Source organism: Hydra viridissima, unplaced genomic scaffold (assembly GCF_058129835.1).
Source record: "Hydra viridissima isolate aposymbiotic clone 2 unplaced genomic scaffold, HvirCarnegie_v1 scaffold_6, whole genome shotgun sequence".
In the NCBI taxonomy this organism is placed as follows: domain Eukaryota; kingdom Metazoa; phylum Cnidaria; class Hydrozoa; order Anthoathecata; family Hydridae; genus Hydra; species Hydra viridissima.
The window spans coordinates 15,080,196-15,097,035 of record NW_028324305.1 but is presented as its reverse complement, the minus strand read 5'-3'; the positions used below and the strand labels follow the sequence as shown (position 1 = coordinate 15,097,035).

Genomic DNA, 16,840 nt, shown 5'->3' with positions numbered 1-16,840 from the left:
TTTTTTTCTAACGTTTAACAGGTTAAAAATATAGAGCGTTTTACGAAAATTTTATCTGCGCATGATAACTTGAACCTATTGTTTTTTCATGGTTGACTTATCAATCACTTTATCGCTGTTTCACTTTTTCTCGCCGTGGCATTATTTAAAACGTTCTTCTTGCAAAAACTCTTATTGTGTAAATTATATAAGCGCAACGCTGGAGTGCTTGCTATTTCTGATTACACTCGAATAGCATGCCGTTTCTTTTAGATTTTATGTTCGCTTGTCGACCTAAAACTTGTTTCTTCTGTAAGTGGTCTTTTTTACAATGGACATTGTATGCATGTGTATATATATATACACATGCATATGTAAACACAGATATATGTATATATACACATATATGTATATCTACTTATATATATACTCAAACATATATATTTGTATTGATCATGTTTAATATACACATAATCGATATTTAATCTATTTTTATAAAGTTTGTAGTGGATATTCGAAGTACGCTGTATATTTTACAACTTGAATGAAAATATTGAGAATAAAAGATTTAGCCGTCTAAAGCTTATGGTTTGTGGCATGTAAATTAACGAGCTTAATGGCGATGCATTTAATAAAGTCATTATTTTCTGGGACACTTGTTGCATGTTCGCTAATCTGGTTAGTTATACAGCATCTGTTCTTACCGCAAGAGCTGTTAAAAAGTTGGTTGATTGAACGTCACCAAGATAAAGTTGATTTCCTTCAATTAGAAAGAGATTGGTGTCGAGTTAGAAGTAAAATGGTTACATGGCGTGAAATGATAGAACCTTGCCAGGAAAAATCGTTATTTTTATTGGATTCAAGGTTTAGATTTGTCTTTTCGATCATTAACTCAACAAGCACGTCTCAATCATGGTTTTTACAATAAATTAAATTACAAAATTGCAGTAATTAATTAGAACTAGAAACCAAAAAAACCCTAAGCATTATAATGTATGTATGTATATATGTATGTATGTATGTATGTATGTATGTATGTATGTATGTATGTATGTATGTATGTATGTATGTATGTATGTATGTATGTATGCACGTACAACACTAACTATATAAATGATATCAAGTGTTAAAAACCGACGATGTAACTAATAACAAATAAAACATAAGAAAATACGCTTATAAAAATTTATATCCTTTTTTTGGGGTTGGGTTTTTAGATACGCGACTAGTTCCCATTTATCTCGAATCGCTCAAGTAGTACTACGCCCTGCTGGTGAACATACCAGAATTCGTATTGACACTTACACAAATCACGGAGCGTTAAAATCTTTTGGAGGTGATTCGTTCCGTGTTGTTTTTTACGGAGCTGACACTGTGTCTGCTTCAGTCTTTGATTTGCGTAATGGTAGTTATGAGGCTTTAGCACTTCTTCTTACCCCTGGAGAATACAGGGTTGATGCCTACTTAGAGTATACACAATGTGAAGGTTTTAAAGACCCGCCCACAGATTGGTATTTAAAAGGTAAATTTCTGTTTGTGATAACAGATGAACTTCCCTTCACAAACTATTTATAATAGTATATCCTAAAAATTAACTGGGGATAGTTCTTTGAGCAATTTACAGGGTGAAAGAGGAGGGACCACACAGTCGAAAGTTGACAAAATGTCGCGGTAAAGTTTTTTTAAGGTCAGGTAACTTTTGTTTACGAAATAGAATCATTTATAATAATGGACGCTGTATATATATAACAATAATATTTTTGAGGTGATTTATAACGTTAGAAAGAGGTGATCTACAGCGCTAGAAAAAGGTGATCTTTAGCGTTAGAAAGAGAGCCGTTTCTACTGTATTTTGCAAAAAAAGCCGTTTCTTCTGTATTTTGCAAATAATATTTTTAATTCTCATTTAAATCTTCAGCTTTAAAAGAATATTCTTAGCCCAGTTGAGACAAACTGGTTGAAATGTTGAATTAATGAGTCAATTTAAAAGAAGGACACGAGAAGTTTTGCGGGAAATATCGTAATGCACCTACCTAAATATTTTGTGGTTTCTTTTCAGCTCATTGCTCTCGAAAGGAAAAAAATAATACAATCATCCCCGATTACGTTTCGTCATCGCAAACTAAATATATTAACGAATTAGTTTCACCGGGGTTTCGAATAACCGTCGCGGAAGCAAGATATAATTTAGACGGTAAGTCTCAAGATCAACGGGCAAAATACACAAGAATAAATATATCTTTAGATTTTTGTAAAAATAATTAACGAAACATTCAATTAGTTTTTTTCCATTTGCTCATTTTTTTTTTTTTTTTGTTTTTGTTCTTTTTGTTTGCACATAAAGAACTTCAAATGGTGGTACGAAGAAATGAATGTGGATTTTCTTGTAAGAGGATTTGGGATGGGCACGGAGTCTGGTCAAAGGAGGGAAATCTATGGAAGCCTTACAAAAAGCTTGCAAGTATAAAACATCATACAAATAAAAAGAAAAAAAACATCACAGTTTTTATTTAAATTGATCATTCTATATGCCTAGATTTTTAAATATTTAACTGCGCATTCATAATTTAGGCACTTCACTAAAAGAGAAAAAGGAAAAACAACGTCAAAAGTTTAGTACTTTGTGGATTTATGGCGATTCAATCAGTTACTACTTTCACTATCGATTGCAAAAAACGCATCTCTGTAAAAGAGTATTTGGAATTTGTGAAAATACTTACAATTGGATATATCCTAAAACTCTCTACGAAATGGTAGGTTATTGAATTGTCTTTTATGGTTACCTATATTTTTGTGGTAAATTGAAGGTATAAACACACTTTTATCGATAACTCATCTTGTTTTTAGCGCCATTTTTGCGAGGATTTTGAAGTTGATGTGGGGAAAATTCGTAGCTTCTTTAGAGACGTTCTGTTAAATAAAAAAATGGACAAAGACAGTGTGCTAATATTTAATCTTGGGGCACATTTTGTAAAGGTCTGTTTTGATTTTTATGAGTTTGGATAAATTCAAAAATCATTTTTTCAGACATTCATCATTTCAGGTATTCAAAAATTATTTACTGTCTTTTTTTTTTTTTTTTGAAAATACGTTGTTAAAGATAAATGATTATATAATTTACGATGATGATGATAATGACCACTGTAGTTTGAGGACTGAAAATTTGATTAGAATACGTCATTCCGTAAATACAAAGAAATTATCGATGGAATAATAGAAGAACTCCGTCATTATAAGGGACGCGCCATCTGGAAAAGCACAACTGCGATTCATCAACAAGATAAGTCTGGTCATGAAGTTATGGGAGCTTTTAGAAGATATCTTACAAACCAGGTTTGAATTTTTTTTTTAAAGTCAACTTTTTAAAACACGGTTTACATGTTATCAACTTTTTTCTTAATTTTGACGCCAGAAACCTGCTAACGAATTGCAACCACTAAATCACGAAATTTTATTATCAAGTTATTTTTTTTTTGTACACAGTTGTAAAATTATACTTTCTACACGTCTCATTTTAGAGAGTTCAGTTGTTCAATGCCTATGCAAACGCTGCTGTTTGCAATGCTGACTTTGACATTCTAGACATTCACCCGTTAACTGCTTCATATCCTGGTGGAACTAAAGATGGAGTCCACTACCTACCTAACGCCTCGGTACCCGTCGAAAACTTACTAAACGAGTACTTTACAATTAGCAAGTAAATTAAAACGAAAAACTTGTTGCTACTGAGGAATGGTGGAAAGAAATTGACCTATCCAGAGAAACAAAATTCTATACGTAGATATACTTTATCATATAGGAGAATCAGATGAAATATGAAAAAATGGAGGTCTCAATGAATAATCTTTAACTACAAAAGTTTATTGAATTTACAGATCAACAGTTTTTGATTCTTGTGTGAAATTTATATACACAAAATGAAAATTGGAGCTTTATAAAAAAACCATGGGAACTGGAAGAGTAACTTATGTATAAATGCAGTGTGCGGCGAGAACACACTTTGAGTAACGACTAGTTTTATTTTAACTTTTCGACTGAGAAATGTTAAGAATAGAAAAATGGAGGAAGATTTCGCAAAGGTCTTTTAATTATCTTATTTAAGAACAGTGTTACCGTTATACAAATTAAGGATCAGACTTTCAGAAGTCTCGTATGTACCATACTGCCACAAACGATACTTTAGTATCGGAAAAATCCGTCCTAACGAGACCGATGTCAATCCGGTATTGGTATCGTAGGACGAGTATCGTAAAAAATGACCGATCCAGTGGCTGCAAGATACTTTCCGTACCGAGACTGATGCTTAATACAAATCTTTAAATTATTGTCTACACATAACAGCTATTGTTATAAACCGCGTATCTGAAAACATACCTTAACGATGTTGATTGTCACCTCCTTTTTTGGCTGTAACTCATTTAAGAACTTAATTAAACTTTTTCGCGATAACCCCCACTTAAAAAGTTAGAATTTCTTAAAAACTTCTTTAAAGCTCACGCGCTTTTTTTAGGCTTGACTAAGGGGCTGTTTATATGAAAAGCGGGCTAGCTCGTTTGCAGGGCTAGCCCGTTTACCGAGATTTTGACGTCGTCCTTATTTCAACTTAATTTTATCTTGCGTTTATATGATTAAGAGAGCTAGTCCGGCAAGTGAGATCTTACTGTTTTTTGCCGAGATCTCGGCAAATGGGCTAGCCTTTGTCCATGTAAACAGCCCCTAAAACTGTTAATCAATCAGAAATGGTATAAAAATCAAACATTCGAAAACATCTTTCGAATGTTTGAGTTCAACACTACTTTTGATTGGATAACAGTTCTGTACAAAAAAGGGAAAAATGGCTAGGATTGGGAAGAAAGATTTATAGGATCAATTTATCAATGATACATTTACATATCCCCTATTTGTCTTGAAAGTGAAATTTTGCATTTTTCAAGGAAATAACAAGTAATTAAGTATTATCATAATAATGCTCTATCTACTACAAGCTGTGTTAACTCTATTAACTCTATCTACTGAAAATTATTGTGACCAGCCATTCTATCTCTGTTGTAACCATATGTTAAAACAAAAACTTTTCAAAGTTTTAAAAGAATAGAAACATAAAGCAGGACCTTGTGTTAACATACAGAAATTGTTCTTACATCCATATATCAACCAAATGTTTAAGCCAAGCTTTAATTGTGGTATATTGAGATTTTTCTAGAAAGGCTTCTAAATCACTCAAGACACTGTTCATTAATTCAAATACTTCATTTCCCAATAGTTTTAGTGAATTGAATTTATCTTGATTAGGTAAAAATGGTATTTTAGAAGATTTATCAACCAAAACAGGAATGGGGTTTGTCTGATGATCATTACTTGAAGATTGAGATGAGTTTATATTTTTCCATTCTTTTATACTTTCACTAAGGATGTCAATTTTTGACTCATCAAATGTTTCTTTGACAGGCTGAAAAAAAGTGTCACTTGGCGCCATTTCTTTTAACAAAGATTCTTTGAGATAGAGAAAGTGATAGTCAGAATTTTCAAATTCTTTGAATTTCAACATAAGATTATCAAGTTTCTTCATTATGTCAATTGGACAAGAACATTTCTGCAAGTGTAACAAAAGTGCACTAAAAATGGGGGGAAAAAAAAAAAAAAAAATCTAAAAATTTAATCAGTTAAAAAAAAAACAAAAAAAAAACACAATATAGCTAGTAATAATAGCTACCTAAATACTCCTCTGAAAATAGCAATATTTTGAAACCAATTTGCAGAGTTGATAAATGATTCATTGAACGAATTTTGAAGAATGTATTCATGGCCTGCTATCACTCCATCGGTGTACCCCATCTAAAAAAATGTTATAAAGTTAAAAAGCTAACCTAAAATGAAAAAAAAAAAAATTAGCCAAGAAATACCAATTATTGAAAAATGATAAGGTAAAATTTTATAATGAAATAAAAATTAAAATGTCTTTTATACCTAAATATTCATTTTAAAAATAACTTTTAGTTTTAAATTTGAATAAACTTTTTAGTGTTAGTGTTTTCATATATATTTTTTTAATTTTTCACAACCTAATTTCAAAGAATCCTAACATGAATCTAATAGGAGGTATAGAACTAATTTCTCGCCATACCTTCAACTTCTTGTGCCCTGTGTCTTTTTAAAAGGAAGACAATTTTATTACAAAGAACATATGTAGAAATATGTATTACATTCAGAATTTCAAGGTTTCCTTAATAAAAAGCAAAATTCAAAATTGAAGCTTATCATTTGAAAGGAAATTTTATATTTAAAATTTTATAATAGAAACTGAAATTTAGTTACAACGAAATACATAAACTGCTAATTTAACCTTCCAAATTTTTTATATAAACAATCTTCTGAATTTTTTCATATAAAGATAAACTCACTGTAAAATGTTGCTTTTTTAAATGTAAGAAATTTTGCTCCAAACTTTCTTCTTCCATATTAAAATCCTCCATACCCATAAATTGTATTTTTTTAAACTGTAAAAGTAAATAAAATTAACACTATTTCCTTTTTTAAAAACAAATGATAAAAGTTTTATAAAAAAATCAAGATTTGACAAAACAATAACTGAAACAAATTGAAAACATTTTTAATACAGACTGCAATCAAGTGCATTTATTATTTTAAAATAAGAAAAACATTTGCAGATTGTATAATTACCAAAATCAGCATTTACTAACTAGTTGCCATCAGTCACAATTCTTCAAAGGTTTTAGGAACTAATCCCCCAGGAAAAATTTGTAGTGTTAAAGTTTAAATTGGGATTGTTTAAATTGAGTTTAGAATTAGAGATAGGATAAGATTAGAAGATTACTGTAAAAGTTAAAGTAAACCATTTTTTTGACAGAGGATATTCAAACAGGGTTTTTTCTAAGAGTGACTATTTTCTAACTTTAGTAGATACCTTAAATTAAACTAACATTTCTTACATCAGAATATTCCAAAAAATTTAGACATTTTTAATTCAAGCTTATTTCTCATTTAGTTAACTATGTAAAATTTTCTTTTAAAATACTTAGGATCATGCAAATTCATAAAATAACAGCAGTAAAAAGAAAATTTAAAATCTTTTTTAATTTTTGACTGAATTTCATTGTACTTTTTTTATTTTTATGGGTATGTAATCAGATAGAGCGTCCAATAAAGAAATTTTGCATGCTATGATTAAATTTAACAAACTTTGTAAACCTAGTATAGTACATAGAACTTTTTGTAAGTAAATGATGTAGAGTTTATGTAAAAAGATGTATGTACAACTAGAAAATAGACAATTACATATGTATGTATGTATGTATGTATGTATGTATGTATGTATGTATGTATGTATGTATGTATGTATGTATGTATGTATGTATGTATGTATGTATGTATGTATGTATGTATGTATGTATGTATGTATGTATGTATGTATGTATGTATGTATGTATGTATGTATGTTTGTGTATGTATTATGCATAATATTTGTCTTTTAGATCACACAAAAAGACAACTGATGCGGTGTAGAAGCAGTTGTTAGAACTCTATAGAATCATGCGTTAAATGGTTAAATTGAACAAAAACGAGCAAGAACTCAGAAAATTAACGGGGGTAAAAATTCTCGTATTTTAAACTTTATTTTATTTAACAAATATTTTTGATTAAATAAAAAAAACTCATTTAAATAATATTATAAATATTTTGCCTAATAATCAATTATAAAAATTAATATTATTTTAAAATATTCTTTAATAGTCTATTTAATTATTATGATTGACCAGGTTTAGCATTTAGTAGATTCACATTTCACTCCTTTTTGCGCATGCGTAGTATCATTATGACAAATTTTACTAAGAGTGCAGAGCGAAAAGTCTGATTTGGGGAAGAATAGTTTTTATTAGAGTAAAAAGTCGATGTTTATCCCTGCGATCACTGATGATCTGTCTTTCAAATTATGAAGATTCTGCAAATGATTTATTGTTTTATCTGAAAGTTTGTAAATCAAAATGGTCAGTTCACCATCGAATTCAGGATCTTATATAAAAAAACACAAAAATAAAAAGTCGAAGAAGCTTAAGAAAGAAAAAAAATCCAAAAGTAAACCGAAAGCAATAATTTCGAGTGGCTTTTTGCCACCATTAAATATTGGTAGTTTAGCTTCGTTAAGAGATCGCTACGAAAGCCTCTCTTCTGACGACGGGGAATGCAACGATTATAAAGATAAACGAAACTCTTACGATAAAGATATGCCTGCTGTTTACATTAAAAAGAAGAAGAAGCATAAAAGTGATAGAAAGCATAAAAAGCCGAGTACTAGGGATGAACTTGGCATAGAAGTGCCCATAAAGTATAGTGGGTTCTCTGAGACAAGACATTATGAAAGACGTAGATCAAATACTTCGCCAGTAGAGTTTGGAGGTTATCCTGAAAAACTAAGAAATGATGCAGCTTATAATCGACGAAGTCCAAGACATCGCACTTCTCAATCAAGATATAATAGAAAATCACATGACAAATCTTTCTCTCCATATGACAGACGAACTGTATCTCCATATAATTCAGATTCATTAAGTTACCGTAGTACTTCTCCAAGATCTCCTCGTTATTCTCCTTATGCTACTTATGGACATAAATCACCTTACAATAAAAGATCGCCCTCTATATATAGAAAGAGATCAAATTCACCTTCTAGTTCACGAACAAATCAAAAACTTAGTTCTTCAAATTTAAAAAAACCCAAAGTTGATTTACAATCATCACCAAAGTTACCAATGCAAAGAAAAAGAATAAGGACTGATAGTGCTAAATCATCAAATGTTATTAATAGTTCTTATTCTATGCCACAAAACAGTAATATGTTTTTACCGCAAACACATAGTGCACTAAATCCTCAAATGAGCATGAGTCAGTTTTTTATGAGTCAAACACAGATAAATAAAAGAGACTCTCCACCACCAGCCCCACCTACTGTACCTCCTTTAAATATGCCTGGATGCCCACCTCCTCCTCCTCTTCAGTCTCCTCCTTCTATACCTCCTCCACCTCCATCATCTGCACCACCTCCACCTTTACCTGAGGATGGTAAAAATTTGAATGTGCCTCCGCTTCCACCACTTCCCTTACCACCTAATATACCAGATATTGATATGATAGTTTCATCACCAGAGTTAGAAGGAGAAGTTGAGAATTTAAGCAAAGTAACTGATTTGCAAAGTTCTCATCCAACTGATAGTAATTCTAATTATTCCACACCTAACTCCTTGCATTTATGTGGAAAAGATTCTGAGTGGGGAGAAAGGTGTGTAGATATGTTTGAAATTATTACAATTGTTGGAGAGGGAACATATGGTCAAGTATTTAAAGCTAAAGACAAGTTAACAGGTACCTATGCGCTAGCGAAATATGAACTGAGTCTACCCAAATTCCTAAAAAGCTAAATCAATGAGACACTTTTCTATTAAAATTTTAATTATTCTTGTTTGTCAAAAAACCATGCAATTTAAACAATTTCCTCAGCAACAACAACAACAAAAAGAAAATATTCAATGATTCATTATTTGACTTTTTGATTTACTTTCCTGTAGGAACAAATCTCTTGCGGGTGTTTGGATTAAAACAACTCAAAGTTTGGATTAAAACAACTGATTTGTATCATGAACATGAAGTGGTAAATATTTTTTTTTGTTTGACACATTTTTCTGTTTTTATGTCAGTTGATATTAGCTTTAAAGAATTTCGGAAGAACCAGTTCATAAGTAAACCCTACAACCATACTGTAACACAATGGTTAAACTTTTAGTTTCTGCCATACTGATTGGATTTTTTTGTTCTGAAAATATTGCGTGTTTCAAGATATGTTTCATGGAATATTGTGCGATTTACTTACCAGTCAGTATGATATGTTGAGGGAATTGTTTTTCCCTAGTTGGAATCCTATTATTGGAGTTATTTTTAATCGAACGTTGTTACAAATACTTGTTTCAACAAAGTAGCTTTTCAAATTTAGTATCAATAGATATGTTTTTTAGTTTCTCTATGTCTTATGGACTCTTTATGCGCTAACTTGAGATAACTTTAAACATAAACTTTCTAGGTTGTTCAACATTGATATGGCTGTTAACTAAATCTGAAGAGTCTCAAAACTCTTGGTTATTACTTAAAGATTTATATAATATTAACGTTTTAAATTGCTGTAAGAAAATTTGCAAAATAAAGGAAAGTAGGATAAAACCTTTAAAATAAAATAAGTTTTTTTTAATCTTTCAGCTCAGGATAATCAAAAAATATTCCTTACATATTTTTAGTTATCTTGTTTAAAAAAGTTCAAATAAAAAAAAGTAGAGATTAACAAATTTTAAGTAATTCTTATATGTATTACTTAGATGTGTACTACTTAAATGATTACACATTCTTTTCTGCTTTTTTAAATATTATTTATAACTTCTTGTGCAGGTGAGATGGTAGCATTAAAAAAGGTTCGACTTGACAAAGAAAAAGAAGGCTTTCCTATCACTGCTGTGAGAGAAATTAAAATTCTGCGACAACTTTCTCATCCAAGTATTGTCAATTTGAAGGAAATTGTTACAGATAAGCAGAGTGCTTTAGACTTCAGGAAAGACAAAGGTAGTAATAGTTAAATTTTTTGTTAATTTTTAAATTAAGTTTAAAGGTAAATTCAATTGCATGATTTTTAGGTGATTTTTATTTGGTGTTTGAGTATTGTGACCATGACTTAATGGGGATTTTGGAATCCGGCTTTGTTCAATTTACTACAGAACACATCAGTTCTATGATGAAGCAGTTGATGGAAGGTCTTAACTATTGCCACGGAAAACATTTCCTTCACCGCGATATTAAATGTTCCAATATTCTTATGAGTAATAGGTAATGACCATTTAAAATTCTTCTTTCTGTCACATTTTTAATTGAAATGTGCATAAACTCCAACCTTGAAATGGTTCAAATTGATATTCCAAGTCTTATTGAAGCTTGTAATAATGTTTGAGAATTACATTTATTTGAATATGGATATATTTAGAGGTGAAATAAAGCTTGCAGACTTTGGGTTAGCAAGGTTGTTTGAATCAGAAAATGAAGGGTGAGAATTAATTATTAGTTTGTTATAATATTATTAGGTTTACTTCTTAGCTCCACTGCATTAAGGCACAAATTAATTAACAAAATTTTTTCTAAAGTGGCTGTGCTCATGTCAGAGCATTTAAAAGATAGAATCACATTTATACTGTAATACCTTGTTGCACTCTGCATGGATTTAAAACTGCCAATGAGCTATTTTTTTTTAGAAGTTTTGTGTTATGCTTTTATAAGTAGCATGAAAGTTGAAGCCATTAAGTTAATATTAAGATTTAAGATTTAATAAATTAACACTAAATCTTAAAAAGTGTTTCTAAATTTAAAAAAAAAAAATCTTTTCAGTTTTAATATTGGTGCAATGTCTAAAAATTGTTTGGGTTGGCTATGGTATCAAAAAATAAAAATGCCTAATATTTATCCTTTACTAATCCTTAAATTATATTAAAGTTTACTTTGTTATGTTTATTAATAAATTTTTTTTTTCTATTGTATTCTCTATCATTCTACATAATTCCAATCTCAACATCAAGAGTAAGATCAATCAAAAAAGCTTTCTAATTTCTCTGCAATTTCACTCTTCTTTTCTTCAGCAGCAGAATTTCTGTCCTTCACTTTTAAATCAGTTTTTTTTTGTTTTGTTTTGCTTTGTTTAAACCTAAAGTACTCATGTCCATGGTTTAATTAGTAAATTTGCAATATATTTCCTTTTAATGAAAGTAATTTGGTAGAGTTTTATCTTCTGTTTATCTTTATCTGCTATAAAATTATTTCTATTTACCTGAGCTTTTTGTTATAACTGCTGACAGATTAAGTTCAACTTTGATACTACTTTATTATCTCCTTTCCAGTGAGAAATATTTCAGCTTGGTTTCTTTTTCTCTTTTTAATTCCTCGTATTTTATTACTTATTATCTTGAAAAAACAAAACACTTAAAGGATATAATTTTAGATAAACAAAAATTAAGTTATAAATTTTAATGTTAGAAAAAATAAGATTCTTTTCTCTAATTTTCTTTGACTTTGAATTATTGAAAAAGGTAAAAGATTTTTGCCAAGAAGCGTGTTTTTATTTGAAGGTACATATAATATATAATAATATTACATATATAATAACTTAGCTGATTAGTGTAAAAAAGCTTGAAAAAAAAGTCAATTTTTAAGAATAGAAAGTAGTAACTACTTTGTAGTTAAGAGAGCTAACTATAGTTTTTTAAGGAGTTTAATTTTATAAAACACTTAAAGCATCTTCAAAGAAAGCTTAGCTTCTTTTTTTTAAAAAAAAATCCTAGTAACAATTTTCTATATCAGTTTTTTATAATAAATCAAAAGTTCTGAGTTTTGTTAAAATAGAACTCTTTACTCTTTTTGAATCAGCCTAACACTTTGAGATTTTCAATAAACAGAGTTTGCTTCGGCATGATTGACTGTTGAGTGTAATTCATCACAAAATGTTTTCTTCCTTTTTCTAATAGGAAAAGAGTACAAAACTTCCATCAATCATGGTGGTTGGTATTGTTGGATTGATGTTCAATAGTTGGAATAAAATGCATATGAAATTTCATCTATAAACCACAATTCAGTTTTTTTTCTTGTGGTTAGTTTTGAAGTCTAACCACTATTTCCTACAATATAAAACTCATTGTTAATATTAAACCATAACACTGATTTAATTAACAACTATCTGCAGGCTTCATCAAAACTAATCTGAAATCTTATCTCTAACAAATACCAGTCTACCATTTAATTAGCTAGCATGAAGATTCAAAGATTTCAGTTTACAAATCATCATTTTAGTAAACTAAATTTGAGCACAAATAGCTAAGACAACTCAGTATTAACATAAAATCAGTCAGTCGTCTTTCTCAGTTCTCATGTTTTCATGTAATGCAAATTAATTTTAACAACATTCAAAAATAAAAATACTTTTTTTTTGTTAGTCTTACACAGGTATCTGAACACTTTCAGTGCCACATTGCTTAAATGCATTATGGGTAATCTGACAATTAAGTAATAAATCAACAATATAAGAATTGCTCAAGTTTTAGCACTATAACTAATATTATACATAAAGCTGCAGCACAATATACAGTAGTAAATTGTACAATTTAGTAGGAATTATTGAATGTTTTGATTCAAGTGTTTTTTTTTTTTTTTGTAAACCTATTTTTCAACCATGTAAACATTACCAAAATAGTGTTCACCAGGTTTTCTGCAAACAGTTTAACCTATCATATGAATTTTACTGGCAAATTTAAGCTAATATGTGTATTTAAATGGGAAACAAAAATAAATGGGTTATGGATTCATGAATAGTTGGCCTGACTTATGTTTTTTGTTTTTTTTTGTCTTTATTTACTCTTGTGTTTTTGTCACCCCTGTGTCCTCTTTTCTTTCGCTATTCAATCAACAGTAATGTTTTAAGTTTAAATACAATACCAAAAATCTAAATTCGTTGTTTGGTTACAGTTGTTGCTAAAACACATGATTTACTGTGTTTTGTCCAGAAAAAAACATTAATAAAATGGCTAGAACATGATTAAGTAATCATACTGTATCTGATATTTCTTAAATCCAAATCACCACATTGAAAATAAAATAAGCTATGACCTCTAACTTTATAGGGTCAATGTGGCCCTATAAAGAGAGTGGTAAACATTTTACTTAAAATATTTGGTTTACAAATTGAATTGAAAAGCTGTTGGTTGGCTTGTTTAGGTGGGAACAATGTATATCTAGTGTCTCAAAATTCTAATCATTTGTAGTTTTTGTTTTGAATTTTTCTTAGACGACAATACACAAATAGAGTAATTACATTGTGGTATCGCCCTCCAGAGCTGCTTTTAGGTGAAGAAAGATATGGTCCAGCCATAGATGTTTGGAGTTGTGGGTTAGTCAATATTCTTGTTTTTTGCGTATTGATTGTTTTTTAAAGTAGAAAAATAATTGCAGTTTTTTTTCTTCTAGATTTAGACTTTTTCTCTTTTTTTAAATCTTTTTTAACACATCTTGACCGGGTCTTTTTTCCCGCCAACTTATGCCCTAATAAGTCACGATAGCATGTCGCTACATTGTTATGCACCATAATACAATAGATAAGGTGCAGGTACTTGCTTCCCTAAAACCCCTGTTTACAAGTGTCCTGGTCTCCACCACCATTCAGTATGAAATGACTTTTGTCATCTACTGGCCTCCACTATCAACTAGTACGCAGATGTATTTACACGTCTCCTGGTCACAATGTGTTAAATTGCTATTATAATAGAAGTAACATTTCATCATGTCTATGTTTCAGTTATTTTAAAATTATTTTGTAATAAACTGACTTATGTATGTTTCTGGTTTTGCTTCAAACTGGACTGTAAATTTAAAAGAAATAGACTCATTCTACTGAAAGTTGCATTGTTTAAAAAGTTTTAATTCTGCAAGAAAATGCTTGAAAATCAATTGACCTTCCAAAATTAAAATGAATTTGACTAAGAAGAAATGTATTGTTGGCCATACACACTAGACACCTGTGTGTTATAGCTTAGGGTGATTTTATCAACTCCATAACTTTTCACCACTTGAATAAACAAACTTATAACTAATTAGCAAAACTGATGCAAATTAATGGTTAATGTTAATTACTAGGTGAGAAGAAAAGATGCTAAAAGTCATAAGTTTTAATAGTTTCTTTCAACCTAAAAGCAGTCTGACAAATTAGGCTGCAAGAAGTTATCAAATTTTTCTTATTTATATAATTATTTTTATTTGTAATCTTTATTTTTAATCTAACTATTCTAAGTCTGTTGTTTCTATAATATGTAAAAAAACAGCAACATGTAAATACAAATATATAGAAACTATTTTGGTGCTTTTTCTAGATGTATTCTTGGTGAATTATTCAGAAGGAAGCCTTTGTTTCTTGGGAATACAGAAATCACCCAATTAGATCTTATTAGGTAAAAAATAAAAATATAAACAAAGTTTTTAGATTCCCTGTTGCTTTTAAAGTAATGGTCACAATCGTTATTTACATCGTGTTCCAACATCCTATTTTTTAATCTACTGCTATAAATATTTTTCTTGTAGTCGTGTTTGCGGGACACCGACGCCTGCAGTATGGCCTGAAGTCATTAATTTGCCCCTATTTAACACTTTTAAACTTAAAAAACAGTACAGACGAAAAATAAAGGAAGAATATGCTAGGTATAATTTTGTATACTTCTCATGCTCTTGCCTCAAGTTTGAATGTATGAAATTCAAGCGTGAAATTCAATTTCTATTGTAGCTTGCCGAAAGATGCATTAGATCTTCTTGACCAAATGTTGGTACTTGATCCTTCGAAACGTATAACCTCTGAAGAAACTTTAAGACATCCGTTTCTTAAAAATACTGTTCCAGAAAAAGTTGTTCCTCCAAAGTAAATATAAGAGAAGTTTACTAGTTTGAAATTCATTTTGATTATTTTTTATACCTTTTATACAGACTAGGGTCTGTAAGATTTAAAAATTGATATAAAATCATTTTTAATCTTTAACACTAAATGAAGCTTAACTAATGATAATATGTACTCTTTCTTTCAGGTTTCCGGCGTGGCAAGATTGTCATGAAATGTGGAGCAAAGAAAGGAAGCGACAGGCTAGATTAGATGCTCAGAGTAAGGGTGTCCAGCCTAAACCTGAAGAAAATATGGATTTTTTTATGAATAATGATATGAAACACGATGGTTTACCGATGAATTTGGCTGTTGGCTTGCCGATTAATTCGACGGTTGGTGAACAGTTGCCTCCTCCACCTCCTCTTCCTTCTTTAAGTGCTGGTTGTCGCAAAAATACCCCGCCAGCAGTTTCTCCTGTTAATACAGCTAATGCATCATTAAGTCCTAGTAATTCAAATGATAGAGATACTCATAATGTTCAGGCTCCTCCAATGAAAAACGATATTAATAATATTAGCTACCAGCCAGGAGGTTTTATGCCCTCTGTTAATTACTACTCTGGCCTAAATACTACTACGCAGAATAATTCTATCGACAATTCCGAATCTACTTCGCAAGTTAAAAAGACAAGAAGAACAAATGTACGCTCTGATATTCAACTTAATCATTATACAAGTAAACCAGTGAACTTGCGTAAGAGTGGTGGAAGTGAAGCTGTTTCAACAGCGAATTTTGCGCTTTAATGCTATTTTGCAAATGCTGTCGAATAAATCCCCTTTTATAAATGATATTCGATTAGGAGAAATGCAATTCGTATCTTAAGAGATTCATAATCTGATGCGCTTTCCGTGGCCTATCAACTGCATGAGCTTTTTTTTTACTGTTAACCTTTCATAAATCTCAAGTTCCGGTTATTTTGCCGTCAGCTTTTTATTTCGGTCTTTTATAAAACTCTTAAAGCGAGCGCATAAATCCTTTTTATGATTAGCCGCTGAACTATTTTTCAATTGTGGTTATTATGTACATAAGGTCTATTGTATGTAGCCCAAACTTTATTGACATGTCGTCAATCCTCTAATTAGACTTAATAAATTGTTTTTCTTGAATGTCCGTTGAAGTTGAACTTCTTCTGAAATAAATCACAAAGACAAGTGATTTTTTTCTCTGCTTTTCTAGTTTAGGTATGTTTTCTCTTTTCCCTCTGTAAGCGTATAGTAATCACAAATCAGGTACCTTTCATATAAATTATCAGCCATTCTTAACGTTAAGAATCGTGTTTCGAAACTACGTTTTTTTTTTAACGAAACAGTCTTACGCTGATAAAATATTTTTCGGCACGAATACTGAACT

At 30.2% G+C, this 16,840-nt stretch overlaps 3 protein-coding genes across 8 annotated transcripts; 2 read left to right on the top strand and 1 right to left on the bottom strand.

Annotated features, from left to right (window-relative positions):
• The first annotated feature begins 151 nt into the window (after nt 1-151).
• LOC145189987 (uncharacterized) lies at nt 152-4,367 on the top strand. Its single transcript, XM_090091139.1, has 9 exons — nt 152-291; nt 480-843; nt 1,197-1,501; nt 2,039-2,173; nt 2,324-2,440; nt 2,551-2,732; nt 2,827-2,955; nt 3,151-3,312; nt 3,498-4,367. The coding sequence occupies exons 2-9, from the start codon at nt 596-598 to the stop codon at nt 3,678-3,680; spliced, it is 1,461 nt and encodes a 486-aa protein (XP_089947265.1). The 5' UTR covers nt 152-291; nt 480-595; the 3' UTR covers nt 3,681-4,367.
• A 412-nt stretch (nt 4,368-4,779) lies between these two features.
• Nucleotides 4,780-16,582, top strand: LOC145190802 (cyclin-dependent kinase 12-like). 4 transcript variants are annotated; one of them, XM_090091132.1, is made up of 11 exons: nt 4,780-4,923; nt 7,473-7,587; nt 9,561-9,643; nt 10,429-10,599; nt 10,671-10,860; nt 11,015-11,074; nt 13,856-13,957; nt 14,934-15,011; nt 15,142-15,258; nt 15,341-15,472; nt 15,636-16,582. In XM_090091132.1, exons 4-11 carry the CDS (start codon nt 10,434-10,436, stop codon nt 16,231-16,233), a joined length of 1,443 nt encoding a protein of 480 aa, XP_089947258.1. In that variant the 5' UTR covers nt 4,780-4,923; nt 7,473-7,587; nt 9,561-9,643; nt 10,429-10,433; the 3' UTR covers nt 16,234-16,582. The 4 variants fall into 4 exon arrangements, 3 of the variants coding, with proteins under 3 accessions (XP_089947258.1, XP_089947257.1, XP_079923852.2); XM_090091131.1 differs by lacking the exons at nt 4,780-4,923; nt 7,473-7,587 and adding an exon at nt 7,803-9,357; XM_080067726.2 differs by lacking the exons at nt 4,780-4,923; nt 7,473-7,587; nt 9,561-9,643 and adding an exon at nt 7,808-9,357.
• LOC145189989 (uncharacterized) lies at nt 4,824-7,389 on the bottom strand. 3 transcript variants are annotated; one of them, XM_090091134.1, is made up of 3 exons: nt 6,381-7,389; nt 5,693-5,814; nt 4,824-5,594 (listed from the first exon to the last, which is right to left on the bottom strand). In XM_090091134.1, exons 1-3 carry the CDS (start codon nt 6,456-6,458, stop codon nt 5,117-5,119), a joined length of 678 nt encoding a protein of 225 aa, XP_089947260.1. In that variant the 5' UTR covers nt 6,459-7,389; the 3' UTR covers nt 4,824-5,116. The 3 variants fall into 3 exon arrangements, with proteins under 3 accessions (XP_089947260.1, XP_089947261.1, XP_089947262.1); XM_090091136.1 differs by having other exon boundaries at nt 5,440-5,572; nt 6,381-6,514; XM_090091135.1 differs by lacking the exon at nt 6,381-7,389 and having other exon boundaries at nt 4,928-5,572.
• Nucleotides 16,583-16,840: the final 258 nt, after the last annotated feature.